A 12,091-nucleotide genomic window follows, 5' to 3' on the forward strand; every position below is an offset into this window, starting at 1 on the left:
CCCACCATCCATCCGTCCACTCATCCATCCATCTATCCACCCACCCACCCAACCACCTGCCCATCCACCTATTCATCCAGCATGTCTGGGTCCCCACCCCAGTATGCCAGGTAATCTGGTGGACACTCAAACTCTTTGCCCCTCACACACTGACCTATACTGCAGGTCAGGTGTGTCTCTCCAGATGCTGGAATAGGAGTAACCAGGAATTTTTAATATCACCTGTGGTGGTCCGTGCCCCCACCCACCCAATGCCACCCACAAAGCCTACAATTTGCTATCATCATTACAGAGTCCACAAAGCCCCTTCTTCCTGGGACTTGTGCTGAGCATCCCAGTCTGTCCCCAGGGTCTCTCCTGAATCTTTCCTCCAGGTAAGGACCGGGCTGCTGTGGGGTCAGAGGGGCCAGGGAAGGGGCAGCAGGGATGGCTGCTGTGGGGTGTTGAAATCACCAGGGGTGTCCAGCCTGATCTCAATCTGGGGAGTCTTGTTCCTGAGACAGGTGGTACAACCCAGGTTTTATCTTGTATAATGCGTCTCCTTTAGGTGCTGCTAACTTTAGCATTTCCCACGCGGCCGCCTCATTCCAGGGTAGCTGCTAACTAGGAAATCTGTGGGACTCTCTCTCTCTCTCTCTCTCTCCTTCATCCGGAAACGTGCAGAGCTGACATGCTGACATGCAGTGAACAGGACATACTGTATAATGAAAACTCAACCAAGCAGCAGGTAGAACTTATTCACTTACAGAGGTAAAGAAAATGCTCTTCCCAGAATTCTCTTAAGGAGAGCCCTGTCTGGGTTTGAAGAAATATTTTAAAAGGTCAATATGGTATTTAATGCTAGGCATGAAATAAGGAGGGTATTGGTTTTGCTCTTAAGAGTGAAAAAGAAGATGAGAGTAAAAGAGAAAATGAGGAAGAGAGATGATCTACAAAAATGGAGAGAGGCCCTTAGAGTCAGCCATGCAAAGTTGGAATATTCAACAATAATGAGTGAACATTTACATAGCATTTACCGTGTACCAGCCTCTATTCTTCCCATGTATATACTCACATAATTCTAATAACAGCCCAATGAGGTGGATACTATTATTATTCCCATTTTACAGATGAGCAACTGCGTCACAGGGCAGTTAAGCAACTCACCTGAGGTCACACAGCTAGTGAGCACTGGAGTCAGACTTCAAGCCCAGGCAATTTAGCTTTGGGATCTTTACTGCCTCTGGAAACTTCCAGAATGCTTTGTGTGACAGGTTTTTGCTGTGGAAACTGAAGAGGAGGTGAGTTTCCTGCTGGGGATAATGCGGGGACAGGGAACAGCCAGGAGCCTGGGGGCCTAAGTCCCCAAATTTGCAGAAATCTTCAGAAATGAGCGTTTGAGGTTATCTCATGAAACTCTCACGAAGGCTCAGAGATCTGGCTTATGTTCAGTAATAACGATGATATTATCTGCACTCACTGGGCTCATGCTATATGCTAAGCATTTTATATTTAATATCTCATCAAATCCATACAATGCTTCTATGATGGAAGGACAAGTGTAACTCCACTTTATAGAAAAGGAAAATGAGGCTGAGGGCAACCTGTCCCACATCTCACATCTTGTTGGCATCAGAGCCAGGAGAGTCACCCTGGCCCTTACCCCTGGGCTCCCTGCTGCCCCTGGTTTCCGCGTGTGAACCCTGCTGGGTGCATAGCTGGCTGCATACCTAGCAACAGCGCCTGCTGAGCCTGCATCCTCTCCAGCTCTCCCTGGAGCTCTTGCTGGGCCTTTTCCTCCAAGGCCTGTAGCTCTAGCCGGTGCGCCTGGTGCTGGATCTGGAGGCTGTGGCTGGATTCCTTCTTCAAGCGCTCCTCTGTGGCCTGTGGGCAAAAGTGGGAGGAAGGAGGCATGGAAGTGGGCACAGAGGGGAGACCTGTCCCTTTTGCCTAGCTCCTCTTCTGTGCTGGGCACCCCCCCACCCCCGCACCGAGCACTCGCCACTCCCTGATGGAGGGCTTATCAGGCTACAGTGAACGCTCCCCTGCCCATCTGGAATGACAGTGATGGCCTGGCCATAGCAGCCATTTTGTGCTGTGTGAACCTAACTCCTGTTCACAGCTGACTGGACCAGAGTGGACACCTGTTCCAAGCTGGGCCAATTGTTGGGAATTTGGTGTTGGGAGGAAGAGAGCAGGAAGGAGACAGACAGACACTGGCTATAGGAAAAGCAAGAAAACACGTTCTCCCCTATAGGGCCCTTAGAAGGGACACAGCCCTGCCAACACCTTGATTTTAGGATTTCTGACTTCCAACTTCCAGAACTGTCAGATAATAAATTTGTGCTGTGTTAAGCCACCAAGTTTGTGGTAATTTTGCTACAGCAGCAGTAAGAAACTAATAGTTTCTATTTTTTTTTTGCAACAGAGAGTTCACATACCACTTTTCAGGTGAGGAAACTGAGGCTGGGAGGGATGAATTAGCTTTCCCAAGGTCACACAGAAAAGATGCAGGATTAGGAGGAAACAAGCTCAGAAAGGTGAAGTGCCATGACTGAAGACAGGTAATGGTGGGGGCAGGATTGTGACCCATGGGCGGTGGTGCCCAGGGCCCAAGCCCTACCCGCTCCCTCATGCAGCCCCTGGGAACAATGAAAAATAGGACTGCAGCAAATGCATGAGGCTCCCATTAGGGGTGAGCAGACAAGGTAGCTACCTGAAGGCAGCAGTGTCTTTGCTTTGCTGCTCCCCAGCAAATGGGGAAAAACAGTCTTATCCCTCTCATGGGAAACTCAGTCATCCCCTGGTGAGTTTATTTAATAAGACAGAAAAGTCTCGCACTTTTCAAACTCTCCAATACTTTCCTCCTCTTGCACTTGCTGCAAGGCTCAGAGAACTCCAACTGGTGACCTTTTTATCCCTTGGGGAATGTGAATGGAGAGATTGAAGCAAAGGTTTGTAAAAGATGGAGCCAAACTCTCTCACTCTGACCCGGCGTCTTCAGGTCAGCCCTGCCTGCCTTCTGGCTCAGAAGCCCTTGGCGGTGAAGACCATTCAGGGTTTAGCCACCAGATTTTATATCAAGTCAGACACTCATCCCTGGCAAACTGCTCTAGCCTCTTGTTTGCCTTGCTCTTGTTGTGGCTGGTTTGGGGCCTCCTAAGCGGCCTGACTTCACCCCCAACTCTCCATGTTCCATCCTATATAAAGTCTCCTTCCCCTGTGCTCCCAAAATACCATGGGCAGCCATCTCATGGCTCCAATTTACTCATGGCTCCAATTAAAGCAACCTGTTTGAGTGGCTGCCTTTCCCCTTAGAGGTGAGCTCCATTAAGGCAGACTGTGTTAATCATCTTTGTATTTCCTGAGCTCAGCACGATGGTAGCTCAAGGTAAATGCTCAATAAATACCTGCAGAATCAATGAGTAAGAAGAGTGGATCTTCTTAAAATTGAGTTCTTCTATGGACTGAATGTTTGTGTTCCCCCACCCCCAAAATTCATATGTTGAAACCTATTCCCCAATGTGATGGAATTAGGAGGTGAGGCCTCTGGGAGGTGCTTAGGTTGTGATGGTGGAGCCCTCATGAATGGGATTAGTGCCCTTACACAAGAGACCTCAGAGAGAGCTCCCTTCCTCTTCTGCCATGTAAGGTTATAGTGAGAATATGGCCATCTACGAGCCAGGAAGCAGGCTCTCAACGGACCCCAAATCTGTCTGAGTCTGAGACTTGGACTTCCAGCCTCCAGAACTGTGGGAGATAAATTTCTGTTGTTTATAAGCCACTCAGCCTATGTTATTCTGTTAGAGCAGCCTGAACAGACTAAGACAAGCTCTTATCAGTCATGTACTATTCTAAGCACTTTACGTGGATTATCTCTTTTGACGCTCTCAGTGGTCCTGTATGGTACTATTAGCCATCATTTTATGAATGAGGAACCTGAGGCACAAGGAAGCCTAAGCTCCCTTTCCTCTTAAGTGGCAGACCCAGGATTTGAAACCAGGCATCCCACTCTTAATCACTATCCTGTGTTAGGAATGACCAGATGTTTGCCATCTCCAACGAGAACTGCAACCTGTCTCTTTTGTCTCATTCTGGAACCATCCCATGCAGACTGGAGCCAGCAATGAAGACCCCGTGAATCTGGTTCCATGGTGACCAGGGACTGGGGCTTAGAACCGCAGGGTCCCCCCAGTGGGCAGAGCACCATCCCCCTCTCTCACCACCAGATCCTCCTTCCTCCAATCAATTGGAGGCCCTGGGACACCTCCCTTGCAGGTGGGCCAGCCCTCTGTGCTTCCTCTGCCTCCTGCAGGGGATTGAGGCCTAAAGCCTGGAGGGGTAAAGCTCAGGCCAACCCAAAGGCCAGCGTGACCCAGCAGCGAATAACCTGGGAATCTCGGCAGCCTGAGCCCTTATAGATTGCAAGCCAACCTGGAAAAAGATTTAAGAGAATAAAGGAAGAAAAGGAACTCACAAATTTTATAAATTTATTTATTTATTTATTTAGGGCTGCATTGGGTCTCCATTGCTGCGTGCGGGCTTTCTCTAGTTGCGGCGAGCGGGGGCTACTCTTCATTGCCGTGCGCGGACTTCTCGTTGCGGTGGCTTCTCTTGTTGCGGAGCACGGGCTCTAGGCACGCGGGCTTCAGTAGTTGTGGCTCATGGGCTCAGTAGTTGTGGCTCGTGGGCTCTAGAGCACAGGCTCAGTAGTTGTGGCGCATGGGCTTAGTTGCTCCCCAGCATGTGGGAACTTCCTGGACCAGGGCTTTAACCCGTGTCCCCTGCATTGGCAGACGGATTCTTAACCCCTGCACCACCAGGGAAGTCCCAGAACTCACAAATTTTGAACACCTACTAAGTGCCAAGCAGTCCACATTGCATGATCTCATTTCTTTTTTCTTTTCTTTTTTTAAGAAGCCTATTTTATATTTTTATTGGGGCAATACATGCACGTAGTATAAAGAGCCAAATAATATTTTCCAAAAAGGAAAACCAGCACCTCCTAGCCCTCTTTCTTCCTCCTTCTGCATCCTGCCCACTGGAGGCAGCCACTGGCAACTCTTTTAGTTCTTTCTTCTGATATTCACCGCCATTAACAAGGTAGTACCTTCCTTCTGCTCTATCCTGATTATTTTAGAAATTATGAATTGTCTTCCCATTATGGTGGATGAGGATTTTGGTCTCATACCTTCTCCCCCTTCCATTCCTTATATACAGTTATATTGCTTTTTTCAATACAGTAAAATATATTCAGTATTTATCCTTCTTGTGAGTAAGTACCATTTACTGCTGAGCTAAATGAACTATAATTATTAAAATCTACCTTATACAAAGTTTTGTTTTTCCTTGCATTAATAACTACTGCATTTTTAATTTGCTTGGTTTTCTTTGGATAGTTGGCTAAGTCTTCCTACAACCTCTAAAAGCTTTGTAAAATACTTTCACTACAATCTTTCACATGGCCAAATTGGTCAGAGAAACCATCAGGTCTACTTTTCCTCAGAGGCATCTCTTCTAGAGCCCTCAATCATCATGCTCCAGTCTAGACTGAGTTGTTCCCTCAGCCAGTGGCATAGCTGGGCTCCTAAAACCTTCCTTCTCCTGTGTTGGATTCTCTGTAGCCTAGATCCCTTTTATGTCCTCTTTCTTGATTTGCTCCCTTGTTTTGGTGGGATATTCTTCAAGGAACTTCCTAAGGAAAAGTGTATGGAAGATGTATGGGTCCAACAGGAGACAGAAACCACACAGTAATTTAAACAAGGGAAACTGAATCTAAAGAACTATTAAGCTCTGATAGGAGAGTAACTATAAAGATGCAAAGAGAACTCTGAAGGGTATCCTGAGGCTGAGGGAGAGCATTCAAGAAAGGGAAAGCTTGGAAGGGGGAGCCCTTCCCCAGCCTGGGATCCAGACCTTGTTGGAGAAGGTGTGGTGGCAGCTCACTGATGGAGATCACCAGGTTGCCCGGGCCAGAGTCAAGCAGGAGCAACCCTCCACAGTGCTGGTGAGCCACAGATGGGCAGGTGCCCAGAGGGAACGGGGGCACCAATGCAGGCATGAGGGCCAGAGTGAACAGTGTTTGCCTTGGGAGGGTTGCAAGAAGCAAACTTCTGGGGTGCAGGCAACAGCAGCCAACAGGCAGGAGCCCAGAAAGAGTCAGGGTGTGCAGGCGTGAGGATGGAGTCTGTGGTGTCCACATCGGGAGACCACAGGATGGTAGTCACTGGGCCTGGACCAGGGCTATGAGATCACCGTGAAGTCACTGGGGCAGAGTATCACCCGAGGCCCTCACACACTCAGGACGCTGTTCAACTGTGCAACAGAAGCCAGAAACAGAGCAAAAATGCAACTGCCAGAACCAGGAAGAGAAGCCTCCTTCTTCCTGCAAGGTGCCTCCAGCGCCTTCTACTGACAAAGCTTAACGCTGTGCTCTCTGTAAAGGAGAAGAAATGCTTAAAGAATCCAGACCATTATCACAAGCAGGCATCAAGAGCTGGGAGGCATAAATTGAGAGCTGAGAAGCATAAACTGATAACAGAAGGGAAATTTCCTAATATTTCATTTGTCTGATATATTTTTATTCAATTTTCACCCTTGCTAATGGTTTTAATTGAATTTCTCAGAATTGCTTCATGATCTTCTTGCTTCCCTGTTGCTGTTGAGATGTCTGATGACATTTGGATTCAAGTACTTTGAGTCTGGTATCAATTTTCCTTGTTGGGAGCTTTTAGAATTTCTTCTGTTTCCTTGGTGTTCTGAAGTTTCAAGACAAGCCTGGGTCGGGTCTTTTTCATTTCCTTATAGGAATTTCATTCTGTTATTTCTTTGAAAATCTCTTCCCCTCCATGATCTCTTTCTGGAACTCCTCTTTGCTAGATATCAGCCTCCTGGATTGTGTTTCTACACTTCTGGTTCCTTCTCTCCCATCATCCATTTCTTTGTCTTTCTACTTTGCTGTCTGGAAGGTTTCTTCATTTTCTATATTTCAACTCATTTACTGATTTTTTAAGTGTTCTGCTATCCTGTTTTTTATTTAAAAAGAACTCTTTCTTGCTCTAATTGCCCCCTCCTTTGGAAATAACATGTTGTCCTTGTTTCATGGATGCAAATCTAATCTCTTAATTCTGAGAATATCACTCCTCATTGAATTTTTTTTTCTGTTCCCCGCATTAGCCATTTCCTCTGAGTTCATTCTTTTCCCCTTGATAATCTTGGATTCCCACTCTCCCATTAGAGACTTCCTCGAAAGTTTAGTAATCTTCTGCTGTCTCTTCATATTTAAGAGTGGGCGATAATCAGAAGCTCCATCTGTGCCTGGGGTGGTGTGGCAGGGGGGCATCTGTTGGATGGTGAGTTCCTCTGGGGATCTAGGTTCTAGCTGCTTGTTTTCTGGAGCTGAGCAGAGAAAGCATTGCTGGGGGTGTGACAGAGGTGACTGTAGTCCACCTAATGGTTCAGTACACAGATTTTCACCTAAACTTAGTCTCAGATGCAAGCCTCATCCCAGCCTCTGTGACTGGTACTTCCTAATTCAGAGTCTCTCTGGCTTAGTTTACCCAGGGATCACTGCCCCCCACCCCAATCTCTTGTCCTTAAATAAGACAGAGGTAATTGGCTGACTGTGCTGGGTAAGCTGGGAATCTGGGCTTCTAGGTGAGTCATACTCTCCACTGCACTCTTGCCTTCTGTTTCAACTGGTGCCTCCAATTCCTGGCTTCTCTGAATTCCACTGTCAGCTTGATTCTCGTCCTTCTCTGTCTTCAGGCACTTTGGTTTGAGCCTCTCTGCTCTGCAAGGTCATATACCATGTCTCCATTTGTTTCCTGTCCTCATGTATTGTGGTTCAAAGGTACAGATGTCTCCCAGCTTCATCTGAACAGAATATGCTTCTGCTGTGTGTCTTTATTGTTTTTTAGAGCATTTCCAATAGGAAACAATTCAAAAGTCTTTATTTTGCCACCTTAAAACCAGAACTATCACGTTTTTTCATTTAATCATCTTGACATCTCAAAGAAGTGGGTCTCAATATCCCCAATTTATAGAAGGGGAAATTAAACTTGAGGCTTTAATTCAGTGAGACCCTTGAGTACCTAGCTACTATGAGCTAGGAGAGGATTCAGTAATGGACAGGTAGAGATGGTTCCTGGCTTCAAGGGGCTTCCAGTTTGGTGAATTTGATAATATAAAGAGGGAATTGGCGTGTGAAGCCAGCCCGCTGTGTGAAGCCAGCCTGCTGTGTGAAGCCCGTGGTGACAGTGTGCTATCTGTAGCAGTAAGAGTAGGAGCCCATCTCCTGAGAGAGCAGGGAGGGAAGGCCTTCTGAGAAAGCAGAAGGTAGAGGTGACAGGTGAAAGGTGCCTGAACCTCCCTGCTGATTACACATCGCCGAGGGCCTGACCACCTCATCATTGCTTTCCAAGCCCTTCGGAAGGTCTTTTTCTGCTGAGTTGGTCTTTCTCAACTCTGGGCCGCCCTCTTTTTAGCTGCCAGGCTGAGCCTGACTTCTTAGCACACATCATGCATAACATTGCCCAAGTCATGAAAGAAAGTTGTTCTTATGAAATCAAGATCATGGGCAGATGGGGAAAAGCAGTACCAGAAGCTCAAGGGACCTGAGTCTGAATCCTTGTCTTGCCACTTACTAGCTGTGTGACCCTGAGCAAGTTACTGAACCTCTCTGAGCCTCTTTCCTCATCCAGAAAAAGAGAATATGATAATAATGACCTCGTATGATGATTGTGGGGACTGGAGATAATGTACATAAGGCACCTCATAAATCGCCGAGCAGGTGCTTGCACAGCAAGTGCTCGGTAGTAGTTAGTGGACGTCATCGTTAGCACCCTTACCTTGACTTCCTGGTGTTTGGCCTTCTCGAGCATGCGGAGTGCTCGCTGGTGGGCGGCCTCGAGCTGAGCTTTCGCCACCTGATTCTGCTGGACGGTCTCCTGGAGCTCGCGCCGCAGCTGCTCCCGCTCGCGGTCGGAGAGCCGCCTGAGCTCCCGCAGGTCCTCCCTGTAGCTGCTGGTGCACTGCTCCAGAGCCTGCTGCATCTGCGAGACCTGCCCGCCAGAGCATGCGACCTCAGGCTGTGCCCCTCGCCCCGCCTGGGATTTTCTTTAAACATAAAAGCTTTCTGAACGTCTCCGCAGCCCAGCTGAGCCTCCTCTACCCAAGGGAACTCTGAGGGGGGTAGAAGCTGCAAGCGTAAAGAATCCGGGGACAGCCAGCCCTCCTGGGGCCTCCTCAGCTAGAGCCATGGATGCCAGGGAACAGGGAAGAAGGGCTGGAACGTATGCCACCCAAGAGAAATCAAGAGGAGACCAGAAAGCCCTCCAAAGGTCTACACAGCAGCCTCCCTTGCGTGCCCCCCCGTGCCCAAATCTCGCTTTCTTACAGCAGCTTTCCCTGACAACCCTATTTGGCATTATACCCACCTCTCATCAACAGACAGCCTCCCAACCTCCTTCATCCTGCTCTGTTTTTTCTTTTTCCTGAAGCCCTTAACATTTTCTAATATGCTATGTGCTTTGCTTATTTCGTATGTCTAGTATTTTTTGTCTGTATCTACCTCCTCTGCTAAAATACAAGCCCCGTAATGCAGGACTTTTGTCTGGTTTGTTCACTGACGATATCCAAGCACTCAGAAGAGTTCTTGGCTCCTAGCAGGTGCTCAGGAGCCATAGCAGGTGTTGAATGAATAAACAAACAGAACCAAGAATCCCACCTCGCCCTGGACCTGGAATACCCTCCCCAGCTTGAACAAGAATCAGGCCTTGCATGCATTTCCAAGGTTGTCTGCAAGAATAAGGAAGAGGTAGGGTCTCACTCAGCATGAGGGTGCATCCCCACCACGGCTGCCCTTCTACCTGGGCTTGCAATCTGGCCTTCTGGCTCTGCCACTCCTCCTGCAGATGCTGGATTTCCGGTGCCTTCTCCTTCGGCAAAGAGCCCAGCGGAGGCTGCAGGTCACCTCCCTCCTTGAGGGGCACTTCGATCCTTTGAAGATATGGAGGCCAAAATCACAAAAGATCCCAGGCTGGAAATGACATGGTCACCCTGATAACATCTCAGCCACTTGGGCTGGGAGGAGGGAGCTCCGATGGCAGCTAGTGGAATGAGAGACATCTCACTTGGACTTTAAAAAGCCACTTAATTACAAATTCTCAGTGCTATTGCACTTGGGATACTGTCAAGATTCAGCTGGAATCACCCAGTATCTGTTTTAGTGGGTGCTTAATAAATGATGATTAATTGTCAGAATGACTGAGAGCTTAGAGTTTCTTATATGGGGTCCCTGGGGGCTTCAAAAGAAGAGGTCTCTGTGGTCTAATTTCACAACTTTTCCTGCATATGGAAAAAAATAACAAAACAATGATGCTTTACTTGAATACAGTACTTTACACTTTTCAAAGCACACTCAAAACTTTTACTGGCTGTTCCCAGCTATAGATAGGAGGATTATAAATAGGCCTTTTTGTGTGTGTAGCAAGAACAAGACAATGCTGGTTTAACGCTCCAATAGTTTCTGTATTCTAGAAGAGATGCTGACAAATATTTTTGGAGGAGACTTTCCTGTACTCAGTTCTGTGCTTTTAAACCAGCTGAGAAATTCAAATGTGACTGGTTGAGATTGTAAAGTTAAGTATTTATCCTGTTTAACAGTGCAAAGGAATGCCACACGGTGGGCATCTCTGCCAAGATTGCTGGGACTCTATGACGTTTTGCTTCCTCTGGCAAAGACATCAGGTGAGAGGACCAGAGGTTAGGGAGTTAGGGCCCTGGACTGTGAAGAAAGGCCATGATAAGAAGGACTCTGGCTTGGCAGAGGTGAAAAGGCCCAGCAACATGGACAGAGGGGACCCCTGAAAGGAAGGGCAGGATGCTAAGGGCAGCATAGTAAAGTGGTTAAGAGCATGGACACTAGAGCCAGATCGCCCAGGTTCAAATTCCAGCTCTACTACACTGGTTATGTGACCTTGGCTGAGCTCTTCAAATTGTCTGGGTTTCCTCTTCCATAACATGGGGTTAATAATAGTACCTTTCACACAGATTGTTATAAAGCTTAATAGAGTAAATATCTTAAAAAATGCTTAACACTATGTCTGGCACATAGTAATAATCACATAAAAAATTAATCAAACATTTAATAAAGTGAGAAGTTTTCTTTCTCTGCATCCTAATTCTCTTAGGTTATCCTCAAACTTTTGGAAGCTATGCTAAACATAACCATATTTAAGGAACAATAAAGGGGAGATACCTTGGTCTGAGCTCTGGTTAGAAGAAGCCAGAGGTGATAAACAGTGAAGCAGTCTAGAGCAAGAATGATAAGTGACACTACCAGGCTGGATGTGTGGAACAGGTAAACTTTCCCTGAGGAGGGGACCAGACTTTCTCCCAGGGCTCAGTTATTATTTTAAAAAATGTTTTATTGAGGTAAAGTTTACAGTATTGAAATTATGTGTACAATTCAATGAGTTTTGACAAATACACACAACCATAAAAGCAACACCCCAATCAAAATATAGAACATTTTCATTACCCAAAAACTTCCCTGCACCCTCTGCCAGTCAATCCACCATCCACAGGCAGCCAACGCTTTGATTTCTATCACCATAGATTAGTTTTGCCTGATCTTAAGCGTCATACAAACAGAATCACGTGGTACTACATAATGTCTCTGGAATTCAACCACATTGTTGCAAATGTCAGTAGTTCATACTTTTGGCTGCTGAGTAGTATTTCATTACCTGAATACACCATGATTTGTGTATCCATTTTCCTACTGATAAACAGCATTTCAGCTGCTTTCACTTCTGGATTATTATGAATAAAGCTGTTAGAAATATTCTTGTACAAATATTTTTGTGGATGTATGTTTCTTTTGCTTAAATACCTAGAATTGGAATTGCTGGTAGGTATATGCTTAATTTTTTAGGAAACTATTAAATGGTTTTCCAAAGTGGTTGTACCATTTTACACTCCCAGGAGCAATGCATGAGAGTTCCAATCACTCTACATCATTGCCAACATTTTGTGCTGTCAGTCTTTTAATTTTAGCCATTCTGGTAGGTGAGAAATGGTATTTCCTTTTGGTTTTAAGTTGCACTTC

The 12,091-nt window shown here is 46.6% G+C and overlaps 1 protein-coding gene across 1 annotated transcript in view; it reads right to left on the reverse strand.

The window, feature by feature from the left end:
* Positions 1-12,091, reverse strand: part of FAM184B (family with sequence similarity 184 member B) — a 127,491-nt gene that overhangs the window by 13,537 nt on the left and 101,863 nt on the right. The window contains exons 9-11 of the mRNA XM_061191260.1: positions 9,849-9,978; positions 8,829-9,041; positions 1,710-1,863 (exon numbers count right to left, since the gene is read on the reverse strand). Coding sequence (XP_061047243.1) covers positions 1,710-1,863; positions 8,829-9,041; positions 9,849-9,978 — 497 coding nt within the window. The remainder of the gene's footprint in view (positions 1-1,709; positions 1,864-8,828; positions 9,042-9,848; positions 9,979-12,091) is intronic.

Source organism: Eubalaena glacialis, chromosome 5 (assembly GCF_028564815.1).
Source record: "Eubalaena glacialis isolate mEubGla1 chromosome 5, mEubGla1.1.hap2.+ XY, whole genome shotgun sequence".
Taxonomy (NCBI): domain Eukaryota; kingdom Metazoa; phylum Chordata; class Mammalia; order Artiodactyla; family Balaenidae; genus Eubalaena; species Eubalaena glacialis.